The 12284-nt window shown below is 51.7% G+C and overlaps 1 protein-coding gene across 1 annotated transcript in view; it reads right to left on the bottom strand.

Moving 5' to 3' along the window:
* EVL (Enah/Vasp-like) overlaps positions 1 to 7012 on the bottom strand; it is a 92881-nt gene extending 85869 nt beyond the window's left edge. Inside the window, exon 1 of the mRNA XM_025042122.1 lies at positions 6857 to 7012. Coding sequence (XP_024897890.1) covers positions 6857 to 6879 — 23 coding nt within the window. The 5' untranslated portion in view covers positions 6880 to 7012. The remainder of the gene's footprint in view (positions 1 to 6856) is intronic.
* Positions 7013 to 12284: the final 5272 nt, after the last annotated feature.

The raw sequence follows: 12284 nt of genomic DNA, 5'->3' as shown, positions 1-12284 counted from the left end.
GAGCGGAGCAGTGTCTGAGCACCCAGGAGGGGGCCCGGGAAGGGACACCTCTCCTGCCCGGCCTCTCTCCCCTGGCGACCCTGGTGCACACCCGAGACAGGGCTGCGGTCCCCAGGGCCCGCGCAGTGAGTGCGGCTTGTGCTTTCTTTCCCGCTTCCACCCTGTGCTAAGCGGGTGGAGGGCGGGGAGTCTCGAGGACGCAGGGACATCAGCCCTGGCACCTCGCAGGCTCTGAACCGGTGACTGGGGCGAAAACAATTCCTTGCGCTGTAGACAAATATCACATGAACGCCTGACGGCCAGAGGACCAGCGTGCCGTTACTCAACTCAAGGGGGACCACAAACTGGCACCAGCCTGTAGACCGAATGCTGCCGTCCGCCCAGGCACACGCACAGGACGCTCCCGGACTCACGCTGCCTTAGGAGGCGCCGCTGAACTCACAGGCACACGCGACAGCCCCTTTCACCATCCTGGGCTCCCAACTTTCCAACGCTCCCACAGGGCCATTATCTTATTCTCCCTGAACCACATCTCTGTAAATAAGATATTATTTCTATTTCCCAGGGGGATAAGCTAAGTCCTAGTGCAGTTAAGTGACTTATCTAAAGTAGCGCAGTTAGTACCGTTAGAACCTAGGGTGTCCAGGCTCCCAAACTCGGGTTCGTCCCACAAACTCTAGCTGGGAGTGTGCATCAGAATCACCAGTGGAGCCCTGAAAATGCACAAGCCTGGACTGGTTCCGCTTCTGAGTACCTGGACTCAGCAGGTCTGAGGAGCAGCCGCGTGCCTGTGTTTGGATTTTGGCGGGCCCTCCCGGCTGAGAACCATCACGAGGACCCCAAACTTGAAGCTCCTCAGTGGCTTCTCCTGACGTGATGGAACGCCCCAGAACGCATCCCGTCTCATCCACGCCAGCGCCTTCCTGTTGGGAGGGCGCTGACCAGAGTCCTGGCATGTGGTTCACTTTGCCGCCCACGACTTGCTCAGGCATCGTCCCTGTCAGTGAGGTGCACGGCAGTTCAGCAGACATTCATTTCTCACGCCAGGCTCTGGAAATAAACAGACAGGTCTCCGAGAAATGCAGAGCCATGGGTACGGGCTGTGGACCAGGTACGTAGGCCCTGGGGAAAATGCCTACACCTGGTAGTGGGCTCTGGTTGTTATTATAATTAGACAGGAAACACAAGAGTCCCAGTTTGTCAACTGCAAGGGACTTAATTAAGCTCAGACTGGTGAATCTGGGTGTCGACCAAGCCAAGATCCAAGCTATGAGCTGACCAGTCACACTATGGTTGGTCTGCTGCATAGTAAAAATTTCAACAAACGGGATTATCTTCCAAGGGCTGGTTTCTGGCACCCTCAGTATAAACACTCAGGGAGAGAGGGAAGTTCAGAGGTGCTCCATCCTGAGTGTGTCAGGCCTCTTTCCTGGCTTCTTTGCAATTTCTAATCCAGGATTGGATTAGTGCAGGATTTAAATAGTCTAATTAAATGCTTCGCTCCTTGAGGGAAATTAAAGGAATGAATTTACTGAGTATCTACTAAGTGCAGGCACCTTGCTAGATGCTTTATGTAAGTCATCTCCGTCAACCAATGCAGTAACGCTGGGAGGTGGGTAATACCCCCGTTCTACAGAGAGGCGCACTGCAGCACAGAGACTTAATGAACTTGCTCGAGGTAACGAGACTGGTGGAGAATCGAAGGCGCAGCGGGCCCTGCAAAGCACCCAGCAGGGTTTTCCATGAATCCTACATATTCCCTCAAGGTGAAAAGTGTTTACCTCTGCAACGCAGTGAACGTCAGGGCAGAGAGAAGTCACCCAGCAGAGGAAAAGACAAAACAGATGCAGGTCACCCTGAGAAGAATAGAGAGCTCTCTCCTCCCCAGGTTCTACCAGCCCCGCCCCCACGCCTCAGCTCCCGCTTGCCTCGCAAGGGCCCTTCCTTTTATTTTCATTCACTCAGATCATAGGCTTCTCCAAGACTCTCACCAAGGGACGCCTCCTCCTGAAAGTCCCCCTTCCCTCCCAGTACAGCGAAACGAGTCCTCCTCCTGGCCCACCGCTCCGTACTGTGGTTTACATTTACTAGGTGTTTTTGGATGAATGGTTTGCAATTGACAAAAGGCCCCGCTCAGCTCCCGCTGGAGATACCTTTGCAATCATCCTAAATAGCTAGCAAGTGTCACACAGATCCAGGATGGTGTCCCCTTCTGGGGTTCACGCCTCTCACTGAGTCCAGTTAAAGTCTTTCTTCTCGGTTTTCTTTTGATTTGTTGTTTTTAACATAAGAGACACCTCCTATGCTACGCAAAGGGTGGAGAAGGGGCTAAGGGCCGTTCTGGAAAGGAGCACCAGAACTGGTTAAATAGTAAACCGATTCCAAAATATAAAATACAAACAGTCTAACAAGATTTTATAATTTATACACTCTTTTCTTACATATTAACCTCGAAGCAGCCCTTTTCCTACAAGCGAAGAAACTAAGGCCCAGAGGAATAAAGCAACTTACCAAAGTCACAGCTGTTAAGTTTCCATTGTGCGACTGGAGCCAAATCTTTGGACTCCGATCCACACGCTGCCTCTCTGAGTAAAACTCAATAATCGTAACACATTTAATAACGGAGGATAGATTGATATTTTTAATTATATCTGCTTTGCCAGCCTAACAGCTAAATTATTTGTTTCCCAAAATAACATTTTGCTTGTGGCTTGTCAGACAAACCGAGGCGGAACTGTCAAGTCAATGACATTTGTCTGTCCTTCCCCATTGCCTGCTCTATTTTAATCTCCTTCAACTCTCCACCCTCTGCCCACTTCCTCCGACCAGGTGCTCCTGGGGACCGGTCTGTAGAGGGCAACATTTTGGAGCTGTCTGTGTCCCTGAGCCTGTTTTCATTGATGTTTCGTGGGTTGAAGTTAGTTACCATGGGCAAAGCAACTAACAGGCAGAATCTGGCACACAGTAGGTATTCAACGATTAAGTTCTATACCTTCCCTTCCTGCCCAGCCCAGTTTCCACCTCCTGTTGATCTGAGGCGTATTTTCCACAGCACGGTGGGAAGGTCATTGTACCCGATATCTGTTTCTTCGAGGTGTCCCAGGACCCTGGGGAACAAGAGGGACCAAGCTGGCGCTGGACGCCGGGTGGGCTCTCCTGGCTTTTGAACTTCAGGTCTTCCCATTTCAATACTCCAGTGATAGGGTGAGAAAAGGTATAATACTCCCCAGGACTAGACATAAACTCGAATTAATAAAGACAGAGCTAGTTGGAGTCTGAACCTCAACCCTTCCACAACATTTAAAAATCGAATAACAAAACAGACTCAGAGTAGTATCTTCCCACGCTCAGGTGCCAGGTGCATCCCAACTGTGCGTTTTTCCGTCGTGGAGCTGGTCGACCACCTACCTCCCTTCTGGAAATGAGCCGGGCGAAGTATCACGACTTCTGAGAAACAGTGGTTTCTGATTTAGGTTCCATTCTCATTCGAGGGCTTATGGAGCCAAAAATCTAAAACTCTTCATTCTGGGGACCGTAAGGGAATGTGGTCACCGGCTGGGGTCTGGAGTTAGGAGGAAAGCTAGTGTCCCACGAAGCTGCTCTGGGGTGCCCAGATGGCAATCCTGCGCGCAGAGTAGCGGCTAAGTGTTCACTTAAACTATTATCTCGGTATTCTTCTCATCTAAGCGGTTTGTTTGTTTTTTTAAAAAAGGCAAAAGCACAGGTGAAGTGTGTCTGCCACAAAGTCTGCTCCGACAGCTCGCCCGCTGTTAGAACAACACAGACTTGTGGTCAATGGCAGGCAGAAGTCCCCTAACGGCTGGCAAACGCTGGCCGACCTCTCACTCTCTCGGGCCGGGACCCTGAACCCTCACAGCCGGCGGCATGCTCTAGCGTAAGCGCATCTGCAGGGACTCCTTGTGAACTGCGGTGGGGTTCTCTGGCACTCCAGCATCTGGGGTGTGCTGAGGACTTCGCGTTTGTCTCAGGAGGTCGGCTGTCAGCTTTTGGACTTGCCCTCCCGAACTAGCGCACTCAGCGGGGACCGCGGCACCAAAATCGGGCCTGCACTAAGCTAGTCGGATAGCTTGCTTGCATTTCCTTTTCTGTTAAATCCTCGTGAAAGTAAATTGTGTCAACCGCTTATCAAGGCCTTACTGTGTGTCAGGCCCTTTTTGGCGCGAAGGAAACAAAGTTAAAAACACAGGATTCACAGAAGTACTCAAGAACTCATAGTCCAACAGGGAATAACAGTATACACACGTGTCTGTCAAAATCAGACTTCCTTTTTAAAATGCTCACAGGGCCGAGGTGCGTGTGGGGAGGCCCTATGCTCGCAGGGCGGGGGTGTGTGTGGGGAGGCCCAGGATGTGCAGCTCAGCGGATGGAGTCACCCCAGCTCCCTGCCCTCCCTCTACGTTCACGTATTAAGCATGTCGCACCTGATGAAGTTTACGTTCCCACTTCGTTCTGACAGCGTTATAGATTTTCTTGACAGAAGCTGCTATCCCCATTTTTCAGCAGAGAAAATGGAGACTAAGAAAAGATCAAGAGACTTGCCCAGTTCACAAAGGCAGGACGTGGCAGAACCAGGATCATAAGCTCGGCTCCCTGATTCTCACCCCAATATTTCCCTCTCCTGCTCTGAGGCCTCCCAGGACGTGGCCCAGGTTCACCCCGCCATGAACATGGCCCTGGCCCACCCGCCTTCCTGTGCGTGAACTGCTGCTCTGGCTCCTGATTTCTTTCCCGCCTTACTTCCCTCTGCCTTTGCCTCTGACCTCCCATCTCAGTGATAACCTATCTGTTTTCCCCAAGCCAATGGTACTCAAAGTCTGGGTCCCAGACCTGTGGGATCGGAACATCTGGGGCAGGGGCGGGGTGCCCGCAGTCAGCGTTTCCACGAGCCCTCCAGGTGATTCTGCTGCTCTACAGCTTGAGAACCACCTTGACCTAAGCTAAAAGCTCTGGGGTGCTTTGGTGGTGCCTGGGTTGCCCCACCGTGCTCATCTGGCCCCCACACATACAAACCCTGTGACCAAAGAAGAAAGCAGATGTCTGGCACTGTGTAGCAGTCACAAAATACAGCCATACCCACAGAGTTCCTCAGAGCCAACTCAGGCAGAAGCCTGAAGCAGGGGCAAGAGACTTCCTTTCTGGCCTGCCTTCTAGAAGGCACCACTTCCTCAGTCAGCAGTGAGTGGTCTGTAACTTGGCCCCTTCCCACCTCATCGGACGCAGCTCCTGGCTCGTGGGTTAAGAGCCCACCACAGCGAGGAGGGCTTTGTTGATACAGGTCCCTCTTCCGTTACTATGAAATGCAGCGAAAGGCTCCAAGCTCTGTTCGAGGCAGTGGCTAAGGCTTACTCCACCTAGAATAAACACTGACAATAACATCTGAACTTCACAATCACACTACTTCCTATAATTTACAAAATTCTTCTGGAACTCTCACAAGGATCAGAAAAGTTAATTTTGAAACTGGGATTCGAACCCAGGACCCTTGTTTCATTCCCTAAGGACCAATCTACTGTAGCATGTCAAGTATTAAATAAGTTCCTGTTAGTTATTAACGGAGCTGTTAAGAAACAATAAGTCCTGGTCACTGTCTAACAGGATAGGCCCTGTGTCACCAGAGCACATTACCATATGCAAAAAATGTCCTTTTCACAAGCCCAGTTCATCAGAAATAATGCAGGGAAATACTCTCAAACAAAAGATAACTTCCTGGTTAAAAAAAAGCCCCAAGTTTACAGAAGAGGCAGGGGACACACTTCGTGGCCCTGCTCTTCATGGGAAGCTAATGATCTTCTCATCCGCTCCCTTGGTTTTGATGAAAATGTCTCTAGTTTCCTCTTACAAATAATGACAAGTGCTTATTCTATCATCATTTTAATGTCTAGGAGCCACATTTGGAGGGAACAAACAGGGCCTGCAGAGGTAGAACTGAGGCCCCCACCCAATCACTTCTTTGCCCATCAATGTGGTATTTATGCTCAGTTCTAAAATACAGAAATTTCATCTGAGAAATGAGAAGCTGTCCGAGTGGGAAACAGACACACACACGCGTACTCTCTTCCGTATATTCCAAAGACGTGGAAACAGACACAAGCATGATCGGATGACCCCCTCATTCCACCACCTTCATTTTCATGTCTTAGAAACTGTCTCTGCTGGAACATCCTTCCCACATTCACGCCCAGAGACAGATTCCCAGAGAAGAGATGGAGGAAAGAGAAGGAGGAGAATTCACAAAAGACTAATGTGGAGCATTAATAATTACAGCAGCTGAAAGGCTTCCGAAAGCAAAGAAGGACCCTGTTAACAAAACATCATCGGGGCACTTCCCAGAAGACTGCCCAGCCATGAGATCGCTACTGACAATGAGGAACATCAGAGCCAAAAACAAATCTCGGCCGAGCAGACAGACTTGCAGAATTTTTCACCTTGGCCACTACGATGAGCATTTTTAAGAGAGCAGTAGACTCCATGAGTTTGACAAAGGAAGAAAAACAAAAGACAGCAAGAGACTCGTTCTGGACAAACAGTTGCTGTTCTGTATTCATAACTCTACACCGGCAACGGCAGCTCGAAGGAGGCACAAGGTGGGGTCCCTCGGCGAATTTACACACCACCGAACCAATTATCCATGCTGCATTTGTGCATGCAGTAAACATCCCAGACCTGCACCATCTCTGCACCTCCCACCCCCACGACCGGGATGAACCCCACCAAATGCAGAAAAGATTCCTCTTTTCGTGTGAGAACCAGCCGGAACCTAAGCTGTCATTACACAGCAAAAACCTACGAGAACAAAAACCCAGCAGCGGACTGATGTAGAAAACCCAGAACATACCTGAATTCTTCAAATGCGAACATGACCTAGTCAGAGACAATTTCCTTAGATTGTCTGGTAGCCTTTTTGGTTTGGGGGACAACCATTTAGCCAGTCAGATGGTGCGAAGTGCAGAAAAAAAGAGGCGGGGTTTCCACACACCCACAATATTCTGAAGTAAAAGGCTTTCTGCAGACAGGGGCCTGCAGCCTCCAGCTCCGCCAGCTGCTGACAAGCGGCAGCTAACAGGGGAGGCAGCTAGAAAACCATGTGATCATTCCAGCAAGTCTGATTAATGCAGTGTGTGCTTAGGCTCCAGGCTGGGAGCTGGATTAGTCCAGAGAAAGAAGTGGAACCCCAGGCACGCCTGGGATCCTGGGCAAGTCACGTAATACAGTCCACGTCCAGATCAGAATATTTCGGGGGGCAAAAGCTTAAAGGGAAGAGAATGCAACCTGTTCCACTGCGATCTGCCTGATTACCTCATCGGCCCGTGGCTGCTGTAATAACCAGGTATGACCAATGTGGTCAGTGCACGTAGTGTAGAGTGATATCTGGCTATATTTCACTGAAAATTCTGCTGAATTCTGTATTTTACCCGTCTAATACCAAACATTGCTTCACAAATGCATAAAGTGCTCTAGAATCACAAAAGCCACCTTTTCATGCCCACCCCACCACTCCACCATGAACATCGTGACCTTGCAGGTCGACAGTGACGGGCGATCTCGTTTATTTGATTGTTCATTTACTGAGTGTCTAAAACGTACCAGGCTCTTATCAATTCCTTGAAGTACAAACATTACCATAATAATTTCAGAACAGAAGTTTAAAGACGGAAATGAGATGTCAGCCAAAAAAAAGGAGAAATGTTTACCAGTTTGTAAAGCCCAAGCTGGCACGATTTGGCAAGTGAGCTGAGGGTGTACTCTGAAACTTGCCATTAAGGAAAAATCTTTAGCATCTGGATTGCAAAGCTTCATAAAACAAGGGAGACGGATCTCAAATAAAAACCTGTGAGTCACTCTTGACTTTTTTTCTCTCCTTCACACCACAAACACAATCAGTCACTAACTCCACCTCGAAATTTAAATCTGACCCTTCCCCACTCCCAGCAGCAGCTCATGCCTTCGGCACCCCGCCCTCAGCATTTCTCACCTGGTCTGCTGCATTAGTAACTGGTCTTCCCCATTCTGTCCCTTCTCTCAAAATGTGCCAGAGCAATTCATTTTTCTAACCCTGACTTCCGTGCGCCCTGTCTGAACCCTGCATGAGTTCCTCAATGCCCACAGGGTTAAGGACAAATGCCTCAGCCCAGCATATCGAATCTTATTTCTCCAACTCTTCCTTCATTTAAAACTCTTCATAACCCCCCAAATCCAACCTGACATCCCTAGTCCCCAAATACTCTGAGACCTCCTTTCTTTGGTCCGTGGACCAACTGGCCCAGCTTATTCCTTGCTCCCTACATGACCTGTACCCTTCCATGTGGCCCACACTGATCCCTCGGCTGCTCGTCCCCAGGAGCCTGAACTATCCCCAGGACAGTGAGCTGCTCTCCCGCTGCCAACAGCACCGTGTCACACCACCCCGCCTGCCCCATGCACCTCTGTGGTATTCGCGGGCAAGGTCTGTGTGAGGTTAACTTCTATATTCCCAGGGCCTGGTACAGAGCCCGAGAAAGAGGACTCAGTGACTGAAGGTCTGCTGAGTGAAGCTCTTTTTGCCCCAGCTCCCCATCAGGGAGAAGGCGACCTAGTTCCTGTATGAGGTGCTCTGGGGTGACTGCGCCCCTCTTCTTGTTACCTCTATCTGAAAGAGAAGCGAGAGTCCAGAGCCCGCCTCAAAGAAATGAAATGATATCGGCCAATCGAGGCAGACTGATTAGTGAGGAAGAAATGTGGCCCCTCCGACCACGTGGCAGTTGCCCAGGCCGACCCAGAATGCCCTCCACTATGTTCCCGACGAGCCCCTGCCCGAGACCCCCTAGCTGGCAGAACCACGTGCAACAGAACACTGGAGTCAGTCACCGAGCAGCCCAGCGAAGCCCCAGCTCTGCCTCTGTGCCCCCCGGCCAGCCGCCTGAGCTCTCTGAGCCTGAGATCCCCAGGTGCACGACAGACTAACGTGGACCTGCCAGCGCCTCTCCCGCAGGACGGTTGTTAAGGACCCACCGAGGCAGGGCTGTGGGCGGTGAGGGTCTTTATTAAGTGCATAAGTGTTACAGAAACATTCTCCATCAGCTTTGTGACTTCGCGGGCTGGTCTCTCCAGGCAGTGCTAACACTTGGACAGCTCTGGTTTCTGGAGACGCCACCCTCCTCCCTGAAGTGTCCTGTCTGTTTACTGGCGGCTCATTAAATTTTTTTTTGGGGGGGGGTTAAGGGGATGAGGTGCAAAGTATTTGTCTTCTGTCATGCGATTCACAGGACAAGGAAAGTGGATGTGTGTGTGTGTATGTATACACACATACAATATGTATGAATACACGTATAAAATCACTGTCCTAAATCTTAAGTTAAAAAATAAAGCAGTGAAGATTACCCAAGTCTTAAGAAAGACGATCCACCCACACCAGACACAATTACACACTTCTGATTTATTAAACTACCTGGTTACAGTCCCAGATGGATGGGGTTAGGGGCGGTTGGTAATCAACCAGACGCAGGCTTCTTCCTGCGGGAGAGGAGCCACTCAACAATTACCTGACGGGTTTGCTGGGTGGTCAAAAGGTCAAAACCCACATTCGGAGTGCTCTTTACAGGACCTGGGGAGCAGCAGCAGGGGTCACAACTCCTAGACACCGGGACAGTGGGAGTGCTTTCCCCTTGGCCACCGGGCAGGCCCATGGAGAACCTCTAAACTTTAAGCCTTTCTCGCCAGTGCTCCAGACTCTCCACTCTCCTCCTGGAGAGCTGGTGACCCTGCAGGACAATTCATAAGGTCCCAGTGGAGCAGAGCGCGTAGAAATGGTGAAAACAGCGCCAAGCGTATTTCAGACATGATTTTATGAGATCCCCCAATTTACTAATAAAAAACGGAGGCCAAAGTGGCTGATAAGGGGTCCCCAACCCCCCGGGCTGTGGACCAGTACCGGTCAGTGGCCCGTTAGGAACCGGGCCGCACAGCAGCAGGTGAGCAGCGAGAGCGAGTGAAGCTTCATCTGTATTTGCAGCCGCTGCCCAGCGCCAGCCTCACCGTCCAGCTCCACCTCAGGTCATCAGGCATCAGATTCTCATAGGAGCACCGGTCCCTGGTGCCAAAAAAGCTGAGGACTGCTGGGCTAAGTAACCTGTCCAAGGCCAAATGGTCATTAAGTGGCAGAGCAATGACTTGGACCCAGTTTTCACACCATCGTTTTTACTCCCTGTGCCCCCTTGGCGTCTCAATACCAACAACCCGACTGCCTCGGGCTAATCCAGAGAGGACTTAGCCAACAGACTGGCAGGCAGCCTGTGGCCTGAGATCGGGCAGGGACACAGTCACCCTCTGGGTTCTTTCATTCAGCTTGGGCCTCTCTGATCCCCAGGTTTCACGACCAGGCAAGAGCCTGCTCAGGGCTGGAGAGAGCCTCAGATGCCCCGGGGGGGTGAGGTGGGGGACTGAAGTGACATGGCCCGGGGACCAGACTGTGAGGAGTCTTCTCCCAAGGCTAGGCACTCCCGCCTGACCACCGACAATGATAACACCAAAGTGTGAGCAACACGGACGTGAGTGAGGGTCCGTGACTCCTGACCGCTCCGCTCCTCCCCAGAATGGCACTTCTGTGACCACACAGTTTTGAAAAAAAAAGTCACCCCAGGTCATCTACTAATGACTCAAGGCTCAGGAAAAGCATGTCCCTAGTCTGGGACTTGTGTTTCCTTTGTCACTTGAGGGAACAGCCAGACATTACTTTTTTAGCCTTTTGCCTAGTCTGGGACTTGTGTTTCCTTTGTCACTTGAGCCAGACATTACTTTTTTAGCCTTTTGTTTTTTTTAAAGTATCACTTACATGAAACATAAAAATGATATGGACAGAAAACTGATAAAAGGAGATGGTTCTGGTTGAAGAAGGAGTGGAGGAGACCCGAGTCCCTGCTGCCAGGTCTCCCCGCCCTCCAGCAGGGACAGGCCCGGACCGACCCTGAAAACACCTGGCCTAAATGACCTGGCCGCCCCGTCAGCGCAGACCCCTCCGTTAGTCTGGACTCGCTCCCTCTTTCTGGTCTTTCCTAAGGATCTCAGCCTCCTGACTGGGCCCTCCGTCCTGCTGCGCTTACGGCCCACGCAAGCTGCCCAAGGCATCCCGGAGAGACAAACGGGGGGTCTGGATGAAGCCAGGGCTGTGAGCGTGAGGTGCCCCGCCCTGGCACCTGAGGACAGCTAAATGAGAAGGGACTTGGAAACGAGTGTCCTTTGCTTGACAGGTACCTTAGTTTAGTGAGCAACATGTCTTTCCATGTGAGATGGTCGATTCCCCAAGAAAGTGAACTGATCTGTTGGTACCGAATCCTCGTCACAGTTCCTTTGGAGACTGACGACCTGACAGTTTAAAGCCCCGTGGGTCTGAGGCCTCACGGCCAGTGTCCCCTCTCCCACTTGTTTTAGGAACAGGCACACAGCCCTGAAGCACGTGCAGCAAAATAAAGACTGAGCACACGGACGGAGTCTAACGCTCCAGTTGAGGAAACCAGGCTGCTCTTCGCCCATCAGGGACAGGCACGCGCACGGCTGCTCGCACACGGAACAGGAGGAGGCCTCGACGGGCATCGGTCACGGTCGCGACCGAAAACACGGTTCTTTTCTCATGGCCCGTCCACGGAGCTTTCTAGCGAGCGGGCGGCTGAGTGGCAGCGAGAGGCACTGGACAGCGTCCTCGCCGGCCTACTCGCCCCGAGGGTCGCCCAGCACCCTGGTTAGCGCTCACCTCCGCCTGTCTCCCGGGCCGCCTTCCTCCCTTCCTGCACACAGCCACCGGTGCTGGCGCCTCCCAGCTAAAAACCCACGATTCCTGCTCGCTGTGTGCAGAACGACGTCCCTGCCACCCTGCCACCTGGCCGGCATTCAGCGCCTCCTCGCACCTCCCACACTGGCCGAGCGGACCGGGGTGGCCTCCTCACTGACCCCACACGCCTACTCACACCACCTGCCCCGTCCACAGTGCTCTCCGCCTTCCCCTTCTGTCCACAAGTGGTACATTTCCGCGTGGTTTGGAATCCAGTTCCACTGTCCACCTGAGAAGCCTCGGGCAAATTCCCACCCGTCTGAGCCTCGGTGTCCTAATCTTAAAATGAGGATGACGGCACATCTGTGGGGATGTGGCAGACACGTGCCCCAACACACATTAACCACCACTGATGATGGGAGCTAATATTGCACGTGCTTCAAAACCTGTCATGTCACCCTCCTGACCAGGATCCGCCTATGGTGGTCTCTGCAACTCTGGATTCCCACGACAGTCGGTAAAT

This window comes from Pteropus alecto, unplaced genomic scaffold (genome assembly GCF_000325575.1).
Source record: "Pteropus alecto unplaced genomic scaffold, ASM32557v1 scaffold8, whole genome shotgun sequence".
NCBI lineage: Eukaryota > Metazoa > Chordata > Mammalia > Chiroptera > Pteropodidae > Pteropus > Pteropus alecto.
This window is presented reverse-complemented; position numbering and strand designations above follow the sequence as displayed.